General features: G+C 36.4%; 1 protein-coding gene across 1 annotated transcript in view; it reads right to left on the bottom strand.

Moving 5' to 3' along the window:
* The window catches only part of LOC136855294 (neural cell adhesion molecule 2-like), a 37,884-nt gene extending 29,647 nt beyond the window's left edge, over positions 1-8,237 (bottom strand). The window contains 4 exon segments of the mRNA XM_067132199.1: positions 1,689-1,901; positions 2,956-3,081; positions 6,346-6,560; positions 8,200-8,237. Of these exon segments, the coding sequence (XP_066988300.1) occupies positions 1,689-1,901; positions 2,956-3,081; positions 6,346-6,560; positions 8,200-8,237 (592 nt within the window).
* Positions 8,238-18,093: the final 9,856 nt, after the last annotated feature.

The following is an 18,093-nucleotide window of genomic DNA, read 5'->3' as shown; positions in this document are numbered from 1 at the left end:
TCCATTTGTTCTTTGTACGAGGAGGTAAATTTGCATATATGTTTTGATCAAATTATCAAGCGTCGTTTGAAATCCGTGGAGCTGATTTTAGCCAATCTGTGCTGGTAAGAATTTTCTTGATCTATTTTTCTTTTAATTGTTTTACAAATTTGCAAAGTTGCTTGTATCAGGTTTTGTTTTGTGGAGAAGTCAGGTGATATTCTTATTAGAAAATGATAGCTATCTAGTTTTTAATTTATGCTGCAGGAATGAATTTATATGTATTGTTTATATGATTTTCGAATATACATTAGTGAAGTAGAAAAAAATTATTATAACCTGTTGTCGATAATTATATGATATTAAGCTGGAATATTTAAAGTTTGCTGACGGAGACGAAACTTTTAAACTGCATTAAATTGAATTTCACAAGAACTGATCCAATATAATTTTGATAACAGCAGAAGTTTCCTTGCCAAATAGAAAAACAATGTAATGAAGGAAAGTGCAAATAATTTGAAGGAAAGTTTAAATAATTTTACCTTAAAGTGAAGATGAAAATCAGGAGTTTCAGGAAAAAATTATTACAAAGGAAGGTGAGTGGGAAATGTAATTCCAAAATTATGTTAACGAAGCTTCTCAGGTTTAATTACGGTAGGCGGTAAAAAGTTACGTTAATTTGGCAAAAATGGGATTCATAACCAAGGTGCCAGTTCGGTAAGAGATCTCTGCACAACGTCAAGGAACGATAAAGAACGAATATCAGAGATTAACACCTGAAAACTACGAAGATAATGGAGGAGAAAGGCAGCAGGTGATTTTGAAGATGAGATGGAGGTGGAGCATCTTGCATATAATTGTTACACTGATGGACTCTTCCAGGAAACATTTAGTCGTTTGACCTACAATTCATACGTAATTCATGCACTGGACTGTCAATTTTTCGGTTTATTAACACGTTCAGAAACAACTCCGTTGTCATACCTCGAACACTTGATTGAAAAGAAAAGGACAAATGCCTATTTTACCTCGTTTTATCACTTCTCTTAAGTATAATTTCACTGAAATCCCTTTAAATCTGATTGAAAATGAAACAGCAATTCTATTTTGCCTAGTTTTTAAAAATATTTAGGTACAATTTCACTGAAATCCCTTGAAAATCTAACTAAAAATTAAACTAAAAAGTCTGTTTTGCTCATTTCATAACTTTTTAAAGGTATAATTTCACGGAATTCCCCTGAAAATCTGATTGAAATTTACAAAAAAAATCTATTTTACGTTTTACAACTTTTAGGTATAATTTAACTGAAGTATTGAAAATCTGGCTGAAAACAAAACGAAAATGTCTAATTTACTTCGCTTAATAACATTTTTAGATATACTTTCACTTGAAACCCCTTGCAAATCTGATTGAAAGTGAAACAAAAACTCTATTTTATGTTTTATCAAATTTTCGGCATAATTTCACTGTAATTCCTCAATAATCTAGGAGAAAATGAACTTAAAAAATCTCTTTTCCATTTAAGAAAGAATTTCATAAAAAAAAAAAATTCGACAAAGACAAACGAAAAAGTCTATTTAGCTTTGTTTTTATAAAATTTTTGGCATAATTTCGCTGAAATCCTTCGAAAACCTGACTGAAAATGAACTATAAATAATCTCATTTTCATAAGGAAAAAATTCCCGTTAACCATTCCACAAAGACTCACTGTGTATTTTGATGTGTATCGTTCGATCGATGGGAGCCGACAGAGGATTGTTCTCGGATCTACAGGTGAAGGGTTGGCTGACTAACTCCCTGGTGAGTGGACCTACTGTGAGGTCGTTCACTGTTTCTGGGGGTCCGCTGCTACTAACGACGTAACTGCTATTGTCTAGTAGGATGATGTCCTGCCACCACGTCACTGAAGGCGCTGGAAAACCTAAGGAAATAGAGGAACGCTTTTAGATGTTCCAAGGGAGTATTGCTGTTGTTAGAACTCTTCGTATGGTAAGGAAGTATGAGGTATTCAATCGTGATAGCAGATAGTAGGATAAACCCTGTTCAAATGGGGCGAGCCTAGGGGTTATTGACTTGAAATTCAAGCTTCTAAAATTCATAGTGTACATTTGAAAGAAATTAAAGATAACAGGAAACAAAGAAAGAAGAGAAATACATAATTACAAGGTGAATTGTTTTAAGGTGGTAATGCACTGCAACTTAGAATAGATGTTTCAGAGATACGTTAAGAGTCAGAATGTGTTTCACATTAATGACAATAGGAAGTCAAAGAGTAAGTTTAAGAATTTGGATGTTATGAAGCAAAGTGCATGAAATGTAGGGTAGCCCATGTGAACGCTACCAGTAATCATTACGCATGCTTTGAAGAGGTGAGAAGCGTGTGAATTTTTTTACATATCTGTAGTGGCTGTCCAACTTTTAACCAACAATGATAATAAGTATTGGAAACAAATAAATAAAAGAAATTCTGCCAGAATAACTACTGTCAGTTGAAACAGGAACTCTACGAAAGTCTGAGATTGGTTAAGGAGAGATAATTTGGTTTCCGTTGGTAAAGGGATAGTTCTCATTTGTAAGGGAAACGATTCAACCAGAGAGAGAGAGAGAGAGAGAGAGAGAGAGAGAGAGAGAGAGAGAGAGAGAGAGAGAGAGAGAGAGGTCGTAATGGCACACAATTCAAAGGGCTGGAGAAGAAGTATAGAAGGAGATTAGGGAATAAATGTGGCATGAGCTAGTAAACTATTCAATACGGAGTGACTTAGCTCTAAATGTAGGGAAAGTGGAACGTTTCAAAAGAAAGAATAGAATTAAAAATGTTACAAAGTTCTAAGGCACAAATTTTCGTGTGGTCATGGATTCTCTCTCTCTCTCTCTCTCTCTCTCTCTCTCTCTCTCTCTCTCTCTCTCGTGTGTGTCCGAGTGTGTGTTTTAGCTTGTGGCTTTCATACAAAAGAAGGAAAATTACACAAAATTACCTCCAGTGACTGTGCAAGAAAGATTGAGCATTTCTCCCTCGTGGAACGGTCCCACTTCCGTTCCACTCACTACTGTTCCCCTGGGGCCCGTCCCGACTCGTACCGTTGGGCCCACGGTGGGGTTGGCTGGAAGAGAAGAAAGAAAGTCTTTGAAGTTTTGCATCTTGGAAGGTGTGTTTGTTAGTCTTTGTTTGCGTGTTTTGTGTTCGTGTGTGTTGGTGAGCCTGTGTGTTCGTGTGTGTGTTTGTGTGTGTGTGTGTGTGTGTGTGTGTTTGTGTGTGTGTGTGTGTGTTCGTTGGTTTGATATCAACACTGGGCAAAAGAGATTTTGGAATATATGCATATGTTAAAGGAATGGAGATATATATATATATATATATATAGATATAGAGATATATATATATATATATATATATATATATAAATATATATATATATATATATATATATATATATATCTATATATATATATATATATATATATATATATATATAAGTTCACCTCAAGAATTATCAGATTCCTAGTTTTACACCCTGGCTGACCACTCAGTCAGTTAACTCCCAAGCACATGAATCAAACTGTCAACAGAAAATTAATAATTTATCATGGTATGCAACTAAATCAGTCCGGCCAGGTCAGGAAACGAGCTTGGAGTTTTAACAAGTTCTTGTCACTAGAAAATATTTAATAAACTACGAAATATTTGTTTTCCTGTTGCTTTTGACACTGAAGCTAAAATTGGTCTTTGATGTGAAGGAAAATATGGCTATAAAACCGCAGTAAACTTTAGACATTATTAATATAAGGACAGTGACCTGCGGGGCACTTGATTATAGGAAACCTTTGAATTCAGTCTTTTATTGCCGACTTTAACATAGAATTCAAAACTGATTATCTGAGAAAAGGATACGAATTAAAATCGGACCTTATTACAAAAGGATAACATATGATTTCAAACTAAACTTAAATCAGATAACTGACTTTAGAAACAGAAGAACATAGATTTTTTATCTTGAAATTTTTAATTACTGTCTATTCTTTCCATTGAATAATCTTTCAAACTGAATATTCTCATCTACTAAGCCAGAGAGAGAGAGAGAGAGAGAGAGAGAGAGAGAGAGAGAGAGAGAGAGAGAGAGCCTGAGAGTGGATAGGCCTGACTAATGCCCATCCACTTAAGCTTAAAAGCAGTAGCGGGCTCTTTTCATGTACCAGAAAAAAGTGACCTCGTGTGTCTTAGGTCACGAAGTATCCAGGAACCTTAATTGGTGACGCAGGATCCAAAAAAGGAACTGAAAGTAAATCTTCTTTTAGTTTGGGAGAGGATTGCTAATGTCTTTTGTAGGATAAAGCCCACCCATTCTCACTGGTTTATATATATATATATATATATATATATATATATATATATATATATATATATATATATATATATATATATGTATATATATATATATAATATATATATATTTGTGTGTGTGTGAATTTTTCATCACTTCATCGTGGTTTGAACATCGACTGGAAGTCAATGAAGGGGGTACTATGAGTGTTTGAGTCACTTAGGTACCAATTCATTTGTCACTTTATAATTCCTCTGCTTAAATATTTTAAGGTAGGCAATTGGATATGAAACAACATTTGTAGTTTAATGATTTTATATATATATATATATATATATATATATATATAAATATATATATATATGTATATATATATATATATATATATATATATATATATATATATATATATATATATATATATATATATATATATATACATATATCTATGTATGTATGTATGTATCTATCTATCTATCTATCTATTTATCTATTTATCTATCTATCTATATATATAAATATATATATATATATATATATATATATATAGATATATATATATATATATATATATATATATATATATATATATATATATATATATATATATATATATATATTCTTTATATACACATATATCCCACTTCTTGTTTAGAACGGAATATATACCCCCACCTTTACAAGAAAATCAATGTACAAAAGAAACGTCATGTTTTAAATTTCATAAAGAGGCAAATATACCAAAAACTAGCACCTCTCGAGTATGAAGTGCAATTAGGACCCAAGAACTTTGAGCTGAAATATTTCCAGCCTGAAATAACTTGGTCAGCAATTTCTTGTTTTCAACCTTTGCTAAGCACCAAAGTTTTCAATTGGTGGGTAGAAGAAAATTGCCTGGCGATTTCAATATTTTTTTGACCTCAGGTCATCGTCCTTAAGTGTTATGATAATGGATATTTTTACAGCTTCTGAATGATGATTGAGAATTGTAATTAAACAGTATTTTCACTGGTGTATCACTGGTTAACTGGACACTGGGTTTCTTGCAAGTTTATTTCCAGGTAACTGGATGAACAAAGCAAGTAACTTATCTCTACGATAAATTAGCAAATTAGGTGCAGTTTTTTGTAATTGACTCTTCATGTGAAAGATAATTAATTCAGATCTTTGCTCTGAAATGTGTATGTATGTATGCATGTATGTATGTATGTATATTTTACTAGTCTACGTATATCATAAATTATATGACCTAAAAAAGGTAATTTGATAATTATAACATTTTCTGAACAAAAACATACTTTCCAATATTTTCGATAAAGAACTATTTTATTTTATACCCAAAGTGTCCTGAGACGAAATCTGGATCTGTACTGCAGTGTTTTAATGATTTTATCACAAAATATATTATTTTCTAGAGACTAAGAGCAATTTCCAAAGATACAAAAAAATTATGTTTCTTTGTGGATTTAAATAAGATGTTTCCTGTCCTTATTTGAGGTAGTTAGGATGTTAAAGCTAATTTGCATGTTTTTGTTAATATCTGAGTAATCTATCCAGCTCAAAGTAATTTTCAAAGTAACAAAGGAAAGCATCTTTCTTTATACGTTCCAGTTAAAAAGATTCTTGTTCACAATGGAGCTATTTGATGTTATAACCATTTTGCATTTCCTTGTCAATATCCGCCAGTTCTTAAGAACACAAGTATTTTACTTGTTGGTGCAAAATATTCAGAGCAACACCATCTATGAATAACTTGGTGCAGGATATATGACAATTAAATGTATTATACAGTCCATAGAAAAAATATGACCCTATTCGTATGTATCAAGCCCACAAAAGCCATTGACTTGAAATTCAAGCTTCCAAAGTATATGGCTTTCATTAGAAGGAAATAACAGAAGGTAAAGGGAAACACTGAAAGAAGAGATCACTTATTAGTAAAGAAAAAAATTAACTAACGAATTGCTAACTATACAGATAAAAAAATGTGAGTGAATGATTAAAATACGAGGAGAATTACATTAGGAAAACATAACACTGGCTACTTACCAAAGACTTTGAGCTTGACGATTGACGTCAGGGAAGGGGAGCTGACGAAATCCACTCGACACGTGAAGTCGCCAGCGTCTTGGATGCTGACCTGTTCCAGGTTCAGGTGAACGTTCCTCGGATGGGTCAGGTTCAGGTAGACGCGCCCTTCGTAGCGGGCGTCTCGAGTCTTTGAGCTTCCTTCCCGCCAGAAGTCGCCGTTTCTGGCGTCGTAGCTGAAAGAAAGAGAAGAAGAAGAGCGTGCGTGAGTGTGTGGCTATCTAGAGTTATGCGTCAAATGATTGTCGTGCCAACCCTCCTTTAAGGGAGTGAAGTGTGTGGATAGTTAGAAAAAAAAGGGAACCTGTTGATTTAAATATTTTTTGGGGTGAAATATATATTAAGTAAAAAAAAATTAGTGATGGCATTTGAAAGATGGAAGTGACAATATAATTTCTGTATATATATATATATATATATATATATATATATATATATATGATATATATATATATATATATACCACCTATATATATATATATATATATATATATATATATATATATATATATATATATATATATATATATATATATATATATATATTGTCAGGTCCAAAATGGCACCTGTTCTGATTAGCGGACCCGGGTTCGTTTCCTGCTACACATCAGAATTTATTCATATTTCTTGCACTTGGATCTTAAGGCTTTGTAGTGACAAGCGTACCCAAAAAGCGTTGAAGAATTGAGAAAGTTAAGAGGGCATTTTGGCTATTACAGTACAGGGTATATATAATGTTTATATGCAAATAGGATTACTTGCGAAATATACATTTGCATTAAAACCTAATCAACACATCCCTTGCAACATCACGCAACAACCGAACTTCAAAACGAACCCCAAAGAGAGAGAGAGAGAGAGAGAGAGAGAGAGAGAGAGGACCACGTATCATATAAGTTCCCTTCCTCTCCTATCCCTCCCCCCTCCCTCCCCTCTCCCCTCCAAGTAACACGTTTACCAAAAAGCGAAAAGGAGGAAACCTTCGCATGAGGAACGAAAGGATGCAAAAGGGACAATAATGTGCAATCCCCGGAACGCCGAGGCAAGATATGACGGTAATATTGTCGTAGCTCGAGCCATTCTCTGCCAAATTATATGTACAGGCTGGAGTCTTCTTGTCTTGCGGTGCATCAGCGCCACGGCGGCTTTTGCATGTCTTCTCTCTTTGTGGGTAGGCTTTCATCTCTCTCTGCGACGGTTCCTTTAGGTTTTAGTTTTTTTTATAATTCTTTTAGCTTTTTTTTAGTGAGGTCATTCGTATGCTTGAGGTTTTTTATTATTTTTTGTTTCGCTTTTTACCATTTTTAAAGAGGGCATTCATGTCTTTCTTGGTCTGCTCCAGTTCTTTTAGGTTTTAGTTTTTTTTTATAATCCTTTTAACTTTTTTAAAGCCGTCATTCATATGCCTTTAGGATTTTATATGATTTTTTCAGCTTGTTAGCCTTTTTAGAGAGGGCATTTGTGTCTTTCTTGGTCTGCTACAGTTCTTTTAGGTTTTAGTTTTTCATAGCCTTTTTAGCTTTTTTAAGAATAGAACACAACATTGAATTTAAGCCAAAGGCCAATCGCTGGGATCTATGAGGTCATTCAGCGCTGTAAGGGAAATTTACAGCAAGTTTTGAAAGATGTAACAGAAGGAAGACCTCGCAGTTACACTATGAAACAATTGTTAGAGAGGATGGAAAGTCAGAAGGTAGAAAGAGAACATGAATGGAGGTATAGTAAAAAGATTGAAAGAGGTTGCAGCTAGGGGCCGAAGGGACGCTGCAAAGATCCTTAATAATTCCTACAGTGCACCACGTGTGATACACTCACGGCACTACCCCGGTACGGGGTCGTTTTAAAGAGGGCATTCATGTCTTTCTGGGTGGGCATTCGTCTCTCTGCTGCGGTTCTTTTAGGCTTTTATAGTATTTTTGATCTTTTTAGCTTTTTAGACAGGTTATTCGTATGCTTTTCTCCAGGGCGTTGGGGTTTGTTATTGTTTACATCTTCTTCCTCTTCTTCAAAAAATGAATAGGATTTTGTGTTCATGAACTCGAAGCATGGATTTGCTATTGTTTAATTCTTCTTCTTACAAAAACGAATATGATCTTGTGCTCGTGAATTTGAAACTTAAAAATAGAGTCTGTTCTTGTGCTACTATTTTTCTTCTTCATAAATTAGACAAGATCTCGTTTTCGTAAACCTAAAACTGGACAGAAATGGATATATATATATATATATATATATATATATATATATATATATATATATATATATATATATATATATATAACAAGAAACCTTTATACATTTGTTTTCAACACCTACCTGAAGAAGGATGTTGGAGGACCTTGCCCAGAAAGAAGGAGGTTTGGCATGTCCCCAACTGGATGCTGTGTTGCCACGCACGGGAGAGCCACTGTCCTCTCCACTAACGTCTCCACTGTACTCACAACAGCTGGAAGAGAGGGAGATGGATATCTGTTTTAGAATGTTTAATGTTGGGAATACACACACACATGCCATACATACATACATACACATGTACACATGCACTTTTACACACATATATATATACATATGTATATATATAAATAAATAAATAAATATATATATATATACTGTATATATAAATATATATATATATATATATATATATATATATATATATATATATATATATATATATATAACATATATATATATATATAGAGTATATAAATATATATATATGTATATATATATATATATATATATATATATATATATATATATATATATATATATAATATACATATATATATATATATATATATATATATATATATATATATATATATATATATATATATATATATATATATATATATATATATATATAGAGAGAGAGAGAGAGAGAGAGAGAGAGAGAGAGAGAGAGAGAGAGAGAGAGAGACAGAGAGAGAGAGAGAGAGACTAACTATATAAATAAAATAATGTTAAGCAGAATAGTTTAAAGTCTATGGATCCGTCACTCATCCTTTTAAAACATTCTACAAAAAACTAATTTCAGTCACAGATCTTTAAATAATACTGTGATCATTATCTCTGACTAAGTTCAAATGACCCAGAAAGATCGATTCATTCTTATTTCATAGCAATAACAATTGTGATATATTCCCATTTGTCATTTTATTCTTATCAACATAAAGTATCTGACATGTAAAGTCACCAGTACTTCCATACACAATACGTGACGTATCCCAGTTTAACTCTAGCTGGTAATATTCACATTATTAAAAATGGAAACCCTTTGATGTCGTTATCGATCGTCAGTGTGCATCCAGCTCTTTGCAATAAATGCACATCCCAATATTTTAGGGTCCTTTTTTCCTCCGGCAAATATTAGTGACCGAGGTTCCAATAATATTTCAGTTGCTTAGAGTAAAAGGATAGTTTTTGTCTAAAGTTTCACATTTCTTGAGGCTATCCAGGGAGGGGATTTTTAAAAATTTATTTTTGTATGTTTATTGTGGCCTCTCACTGACATTAGTAAGCAAGTTTAATTCGCTATATGAACCGAGTTAATATTTGAAGCAAGACAGCTGATCACGAATTATTGTAAATTTTGGATACTTATATTTTTAATAATTCTTGGGAGCGTAGAATTTTGTATGGGTCCAACATTGACTGAGGCATCACGATAATTTAACGGGTATTGAGATATTGAGAAAGTGGGTTTTCCACATACTGTAAAAGTGCACCTTTTTGTTATGCCTAATTTTTAGTACATCCAGGAATGGAATTCCGTTATTTTTTCCCACGTCTACTTAGATTTGAGTCTCCATCCAAAGGTGTTTAATTTGGTAAAAACAAATGCTATAACTTCTGCAAATCGCATTCCAAAACATTTGTAGGTCATCCACAAATTCTTTCTAAATCTTTAATTTGAAAGGGTATACCTTTGTGAATAATTAGTTTTATTGCCTTTTATTTCCAAGAAAATAGCCAAAATTCTCTACTCAATTAAACTTGAAAATGAGTAGATATTGGTCTCGAGTAAATTTAGGAATTACGTTTTTATGATCTTGCTAATATGGAATTCCATTTAGATACTGAATGATTGGAATGAATCCAGGATGATTAGATGCAGTTTCCCCTTTATTAGGCTGCTTGGAGAATTTCTAAATCCAAAAATGTGAATATATTTTGGTCACTGACGTTTGGAAAGTGTACAGAACCCAGTATTTTCAAATCTGCAATGTCAGCTTTATTTTATCAAAAATATATTTCAGTTATCCAAAAAAAACTTTAGTATCTTAAAGTGATTATTCAGCCACAAATGAAGTCAACTTTTATCTCTTCAGTATTTCACTACAAAATGTTCACACCATATGAGAATGTAGTACTGACATTTACAGACCAACACAGCACTAATGATATATCATTACTGACTGAAACAGGAATAAATGGACGAATATATTAGATATAAAACTTCAAGGAAGAATACACAATGCACAAGTCAGTGACAGGGAGAAATACCTTCAAAGGGTTTTAAGACAATAAACAAAAAAGTAAGATTTTGAGGGAGTGAATGAAAAGCGTGTTAATAGCTTGTTTAGAATGAAACAAATATGGTATTAAAAGGTTTCTGGTTCCTGATGCATAGAGTTAATATTGATAGTCAGATAAAATGATGAGGAAATTAATATTGTTCCTAAATGCAGAAGGGAAAAGGGAACAGATGTGGTATCATTGTAGTATTGAAGAAGCAGACAACATGTAGTTAAGGTCATGAGACAAGCATTTTGCTGGTTTTAAGTAATATGCAAATGAATGAAAATAGGTTTACAGTAGAAATCAAATAGAATATGTATTCCTTTCCAAGAAAAGATAAATATAAAATAATACAAGAAATATATAGGAACATCACTGGCTAAAAACGAGATGAAAGTTCTGATTCTGGCTGAAGAAGACTGACAAAAAAAAACTGAGGAAAAGAACATGAAAATAAAGAACAAACAAATGACTTTCACCTGAAGTGTTTTGTGGAGAAAAATCCCTTATATAAAAATATATTTATGGGTCATGAAAAAAAGAAATCAATGACTTTCACCTGATGTGTTATGTGGAAAAAAATCTCATACATAAAAATATATTTAAAGACTATGAAAAAATGATAGCTATTGACAGAAGCTAAACGCTTTCCGGGAAAACCTTATTTCAAAAAAGGTTTAAAATTTTCCATCGAGAGCATTAAGTATTGTTGGGATGAGCAAACACGAGGTTGCTTAATATCTAATGCTGTTTAATGGTGGCTCTATTTTAGGATAATGAGGGAATTTCAGAATCAGTAAACAGAAAAATTACCAAGATATGATCTGGAATTACCTCAAACTGGTCGTTGATTATGATTCATTACGAGAAAGAAAGGATTAGCGAGATATTGAGAGGATTTTACGGTTATTTGAATGAAAATGTAAAGGATATTAACGAAATTAAATTTTTATGTTTATATAAATGTGTTTTATATATGTATATTTATATATATATATATATATATATATATATATATATATATATATATATGTATATATAATAATATATATATATATATATATATATATATATATATATATATATATATATATAAATTTCTGACTCTGACTCGTCGGGATCAGAACCTAGGTCTCTCAGGTGGAAAGCAAGGGCGTTACCACTGGGCCATACAAGTCAAAAGAAGTTGGAACCTGAGAGCAACTGCACCCAGGAATTACCTGGAGCAAGCTAACTGCTTGCATACCAGCAGGATTTTCCCAACTTCCCGACTCAGCAATGACCAATAGACAACATTTCATTCAATTATCCCTTCTGGAGTGAATAAGAGAAATCATCAACACACAATCACGTGTTGAAATAAATTTCTGACTCGTCAGGATCGAACAGGTCTCTCAGGTGGAAACAAGGGCGTTACCCACTGGGCCATACAAGTCAAGAGAGTTGGAACCTGAGAGCAACTGCGCAAGGAATTACCTGGGCAAGCTAACTGCTTGCATACCAGCAAGTTTTCCCCAACTTCCGACTCAGCAATGACCCAATAGACAACATTTCATTGAATTATCCTTCTGAGTGAATAAGATACAGAAATCATCAACACACAATCACGTGTGGAACAGAAATAAATTTCTGACTCACGTCGAAGGATCAGACAGGTCTCTCAGGTGGAAAGCAAGGGCTTACCCACTGGGCCATACAAGTCAAAAGAAGTTGGAACCTGAGGCAACTGCACCCAGGAATTACCTGGGCAAGCTAACTGCTTGCATACCAGCAGTTTTCCCCAACTTCCCGTCAGCAATGACCCAATAGACAACATTTCATTCGAATTATCGCTACAAGGTGAATAAGATAGAAAATCATCAACACACAATCACGTGTGGAACAGAAATAAATTTCTGACTCACGTCGGGGATGAACCCAGGTCTCTCAGGTGGAAAGCAAGGGCGTTACCACTGGGCCGCCTACAAGTCAAAAAGAAGTTGGAACCTGAAACAGCTGCACCCAAGGAATTACCTGGGCAAGCTAACTGCTTGCATACCATGAGTTTTCCCCAACTTGACTCAGCAATGACCCAACCAGACAACATTTCATTCGAATTATCCCTTCTGAGTGAATAAGATAGAAATCATCAACACACAATCACGTGTGGAGACAGAAATAAATTTCTGACTCACGTCAGGATGAACCAGGTCTCAGGTGGAAAGCAAAGGCGTTACCCACTGGGCCATACAAGTCAAAAAGTTGGAACCTGAGCAACTGCACCAGGAATTACCTGGGCAAGCTAACTGCTTGCATACCAGCGGATTTTCCCCAACTTCCCGACTCAGCAATGACCCAATAGACAACATTTCATTCGAATTATCCCATACAAGGTGAATGAATAGAAATCATCAACACACAATCACGTGTGGAACGAAATAAATTTCTGACTCACGTCAGGATCAGAACCAGGTCTCAGGTGGAAAGCAAGGCGTTACCCACTGGGCCATACAAGTCAAAAGTTGGAACCTGGAGCAACTGCACCAGGAATACCTGGGCAAGCTAACTGCTTGCATACCAGCCAGTTTCCCCAACTTCCCGACTCAGCAATGACCCAATAGACAACATTTCATTCGAATTATCCCTTCTGAGTGAATAAGATAGAAATCATCAACACACAATCACGTGTGGAACAGAAATAAATTTCTGACTCCGTCAGGATCAACCTGGTCTCTCAAGGTGGAAAGCAAGGCGTTACCCACTGGAGCCACACAAGTCAAAAAGTTGGAACCTGAGAGCAACTGCAAAAAGGAATTACCTGGGCAAGCTAACTACTTGCATACCCCAACTTCCCAAACTCAGCAATGACCCAATAGACAACATTTCATTCCGTTATCCTTCTGATGAATAAGATAGAAATCATCAACACACAATCACGTGTGGAACGAAATAAATTTCTGACTCACGTCGGGATCGAACCCAGGTCTCTCAGGTGGAAAGCAAGGGCGTTACCCACTGGGCCACAAGTCAAAAGAAGTTGGAACCTGAGAACAACTGCACCCAAAAAAGAATTACCTGGGCAAGTGTTTGCTTGCATTCTGTGAGATTTTTACAACTTCCCGACTCAGCAATGACCCAATAGACAACATTTCATTGAATTATCCCTTCTGAGTGAATAAGATAGAATCATCAACACACAATCACGTGTGGAACAAAATAAATTTCTGACTCGTCGGGATCGAACCCAGGTCTCTCTCAGGTGGAAAACAAGGGCGTTACCCACTGGGCCATACAAGTCAAAAGAAGTTGGAACCTGAAACAACTGCACCAAAAAGGAGATTACCTGGGCAAGCTGGCTGCTTGCATACCAGCAGTTTTCCCCAACTTCCAGACTCAGCAATGACCAATAGACAACATTTCATTGAATTATCCTTCTGAGTGAATAAGATAGAAATCATCCAACACACAATCACATGGAACAGAAATAAATTTCTGACTCACGTCAGGATCGAACCAGGTCTCTCTCAGGTGGAAAGCAAGGAGCGTTACCACTGGGCCATACAAGTCAAAGAAGTTTGGAACCTGAGAGCAACTGCGAGATTACCTGGGCAAGCTAACTGCTTCCATACCAGCGAGTTTTCCCCAACTTCCCGACTCAGCAATGACCCAATAGACAACATTTCATTCGAATTATCCTTCTGAGTGATAAGATAGAAATCATCAACACACAAATCACGTGTGGAACAGAAATAAATTTCTGACTCACGTCGGGATCGAACCCAGGTCTCTCAGGTGGAAAGCAGGGGCGTTACCCGCTGGAGCCACACAAGTCAAAGAGTTGGAACCTGAGCAACTGCACCCAAGGAATTACCTGGGCAAGCTAACTGCTTGCATACCAGCGGATTTTCCCAACTTCCCGACTCAGCAATGACCCAATAGACAACATTTCATTGAATTATCCTTCTGAGTGAATAAGATAGAAATCATCAACACACAATCGTGTGGAACGAAATAAATTTCTGACTCCGTCGAAGGATCAGACCCAGTCTCTCAGGGTGGAAATGGGGCGTTGCCACTGGGCCATACAAGTCAAAGAAGTTGGGCCTGAGCAACTGCAGGAATTATAGGCAAGCTAACTGCTTGCATACCGTATTTCCCCAACTTCGACTCCTTAATGACCCAATAGACAACATTTCATTCAATTATCCCTTCTGAGTGAATAAGATAGAAATCATCACTTTTACAATCACGTGTGGAACGAAATAAATTTCTGACTCACGTCGGGATCGAACCCAGGTCTCAGGTGGGAAAGCAAGAGGCGTTACCACTGGGCCATACAAGTCAAAGTTGGAACCTGAGGTAGCTGCGCAGGAATTACCTGGGCAAGCTAACTGCTTGCATACCAGCGAGTTTTCCCCAACTTCCCGACTCGGTAATACCAGACGGGTCATTTCATTCGAATTATCCCTTCTGAGTGAATAAGATAGAAATCATCAACACACAATCACGTGTGGAAGAAATAAATTTTCTGACTCGTCAGGATCAACCCAGGTCTCTCAGGTGAAATAGAGGCGTTACCCGCCGCCCATACAGGTTCCAACTTCTTGACTTTGATGGCCCGGTGGCAACGCCCTGCTTTCCACCCGAGGAGACCTGCCTGATCCCGACGTGAGTCAGAAATTTATTTTCTTGTTCCACACGTGATTGTGTGTTGATGATTTTCATCTTATTCACTCAGAAGGGATAATTCGAATGAAATGCTGTCTATTACCATGTACGAGTCAGTTGAAAATTCCGCTTGGTATGCAAGCAGTTAGCTTGCCCAGGCAATTCGATCGCGTGTTGCCAAGGTTCCAACTTTTGACTTGTATGGTCCTCAGGTGGGTAACGCCCTTCCACTTCCACCTGAGAGAAAGTTGGATCCCGACGTGAGTCAGAAATTACCTGGGCAAGCTAGCTGCTTTCCACACGATTGTTTTGACGATTTCCTTGGCGGCCCAATAGAACATTTCATTGAATAAAATCCCTGTCTATTAGACATGATCGCGAAGTTGTCAAAACAATCACGTGTGGAACAGAAGTATATTTCTGACTCGTCGGATCGAACCAGGTCTCTCAGGTGGAAAAAGCAAGGGCTTTGACCACTGGGCCATACAACGCCTGAAGAAGTTCCACCCGAGGCATCTGGTTCGATCCCGACGTGAGTCATAAATTTTTTCACAACTTCGTGATTGTGTGTTGATGATTTTCATCAATTCATTTCAGAAGGGATAATCGCTGAATGAAAAGATGAAAGTTCATTGTACATTCGGTATCGGGAACAGAAATAAATTTCTGACTCACGTCAGGATGAATTCCGGCAGTTCTCTCAGGTGGAACTTTTTGCAAGTAACGCCCGTTACCTGAGAGACTGGGCCATCCCGACAAGTCTAGACGTGACTGTGTGTTGATCTTATTCACCAGAAGGATAATTCGAACGGAATGTTGAATTACATGTCAGTTAGAAAGCTAACTGCTTGCGTTGTTAGCTTGCCCAGGTAATTCCCGCAGTTTTCAGGTTCCAACTTTTGACTTGTATGGTCTAGTAAATGCCCTTTGTTTCCACCTATAGAGACCTGTCTGACCCCGACGTTGAGTCAGAAATTCTATTTGCTCCATTAATGCGATTGTGTTGATGATTTCTTATCTTATTCATCAACATAACAATGGAAATGTGTCTATTGGTCAACAGAAATGGGGAAAATTTGGTATGCGTTAGGGATCAGTAATTCCGCAGTCTCTCAGGTGGCCCAGGGGGTTACCCCTGCTTTCCACCTGAGAGACAAGTCTAAAGAAATTTATTTCTGTTTGTGATTGTGTGTTGATGATTTCTATCTTATTCACTCAGAAGGATACCGGAGAAATGAAATGTTGTTCTGTTGGGTCATTAGTCGTGGAAGCTGGGGAAATCACAGTATAAGCAGTTAAATGGCTAGGTACCCTGGTCAGCTGCTCTCAGGTTCTTTGACTTGTATGCTCCAGTGCAACGCCCCTTGCTTTACCTGAGAGACCTGAGTTCGATCGACTTGAGTCAGAAATTTATTTCTGTTCCACACGTGATTGTGTGTTTGATGATTTCTATCTTATTCCTCCAGAAGGAGAATTGAATGAAATGTTGTCATTGGGTCATTGTCGAGTCGGGAAGTTAGAAAAATCACAGTTGGTATGCAGCAGTTGACTTGCAGGCAATTCCCTTGGGTGCCAGTTGCTCTCAGGTTCCAACTTCTTTTGACTTGTATGGCCAGTGGGTGCGCCCTTGTTTTCCACCTGAGAGACCTGGGTTCGATCTCGATGTGAGTCAGAAATTTATTCTGTTCCAATATGTGATTGTGTGTTGATGATTTCTATCTTATTCACTCAGAAGGGACAATTGAATGAAATGTTGTGTTGGGTCAACATGAGTCGGGAAGTTGGGGAAAACTCAGCTGGTATGCAAGCAGTTGGGCTTGCCCAGGTAATTCCTTGGGTGCAGTTGCTCTCAGGTTCCAACTTCTTTTAGACTTGTAACGTGGCCCAAGTGAGAACTATCCTGATGAGTCAGAAATTTATTTCTCCACACGTGATTGTGTGTTGATGATTCGATCCGGCGTGAGTCAGGGGCCCCGAATGAAATTTCTGTTCCTGAGTCGGGAAGTTAGAAAATCCTGTGTGTTGATGATTGCTCTATCCAACTTATTGTATGGCCCTCCAGAGAGGGATAATTCAGATGAAATTTTGTCCATTGATTGTGTGTTGATGATTCATCTTAGTTAGAAGGGATAAATGAAATGTTGTCTCATTGCTGAGTAAGTTGTAAACAGTTAAGCTTGCCCAGGTAATTCCTTTTTGCAGTTATCTCAGGTTCCAACTTCGACTTGTATGGCCCAGTGGGTAACGCCTTGCACACCCTGAGATCCTGGGTTCGATCCGGACGAGTCAGAAATTTATTCTCGATTTCCACACGTGATTGTGTGTGATTTCTATCTTATCTAATTGTGAAGAGATAATTAGAATGAAATGTTGTCTATTGGGTCATTGGCGAGTCGGGGAAGTTGGGAAAACTTCGCTGGTATGCAAGCAGTTAGCTTGCCCAGGTAATTCCTTGGGTGCAGTTGCTCTCGGGTTTCAACTTCTTTTAGACTTGTATGGCCAGTGGGTAACGCCCTGCTTTCCACCTGAGACCTGGGTTTC

This window comes from Macrobrachium rosenbergii, chromosome 31 (genome assembly GCF_040412425.1).
Source record: "Macrobrachium rosenbergii isolate ZJJX-2024 chromosome 31, ASM4041242v1, whole genome shotgun sequence".
In the NCBI taxonomy this organism is placed as follows: domain Eukaryota; kingdom Metazoa; phylum Arthropoda; class Malacostraca; order Decapoda; family Palaemonidae; genus Macrobrachium; species Macrobrachium rosenbergii.
Note: the sequence above shows the minus strand (reverse complement) of the source record. Positions and strands in the feature narration are given on the sequence as shown.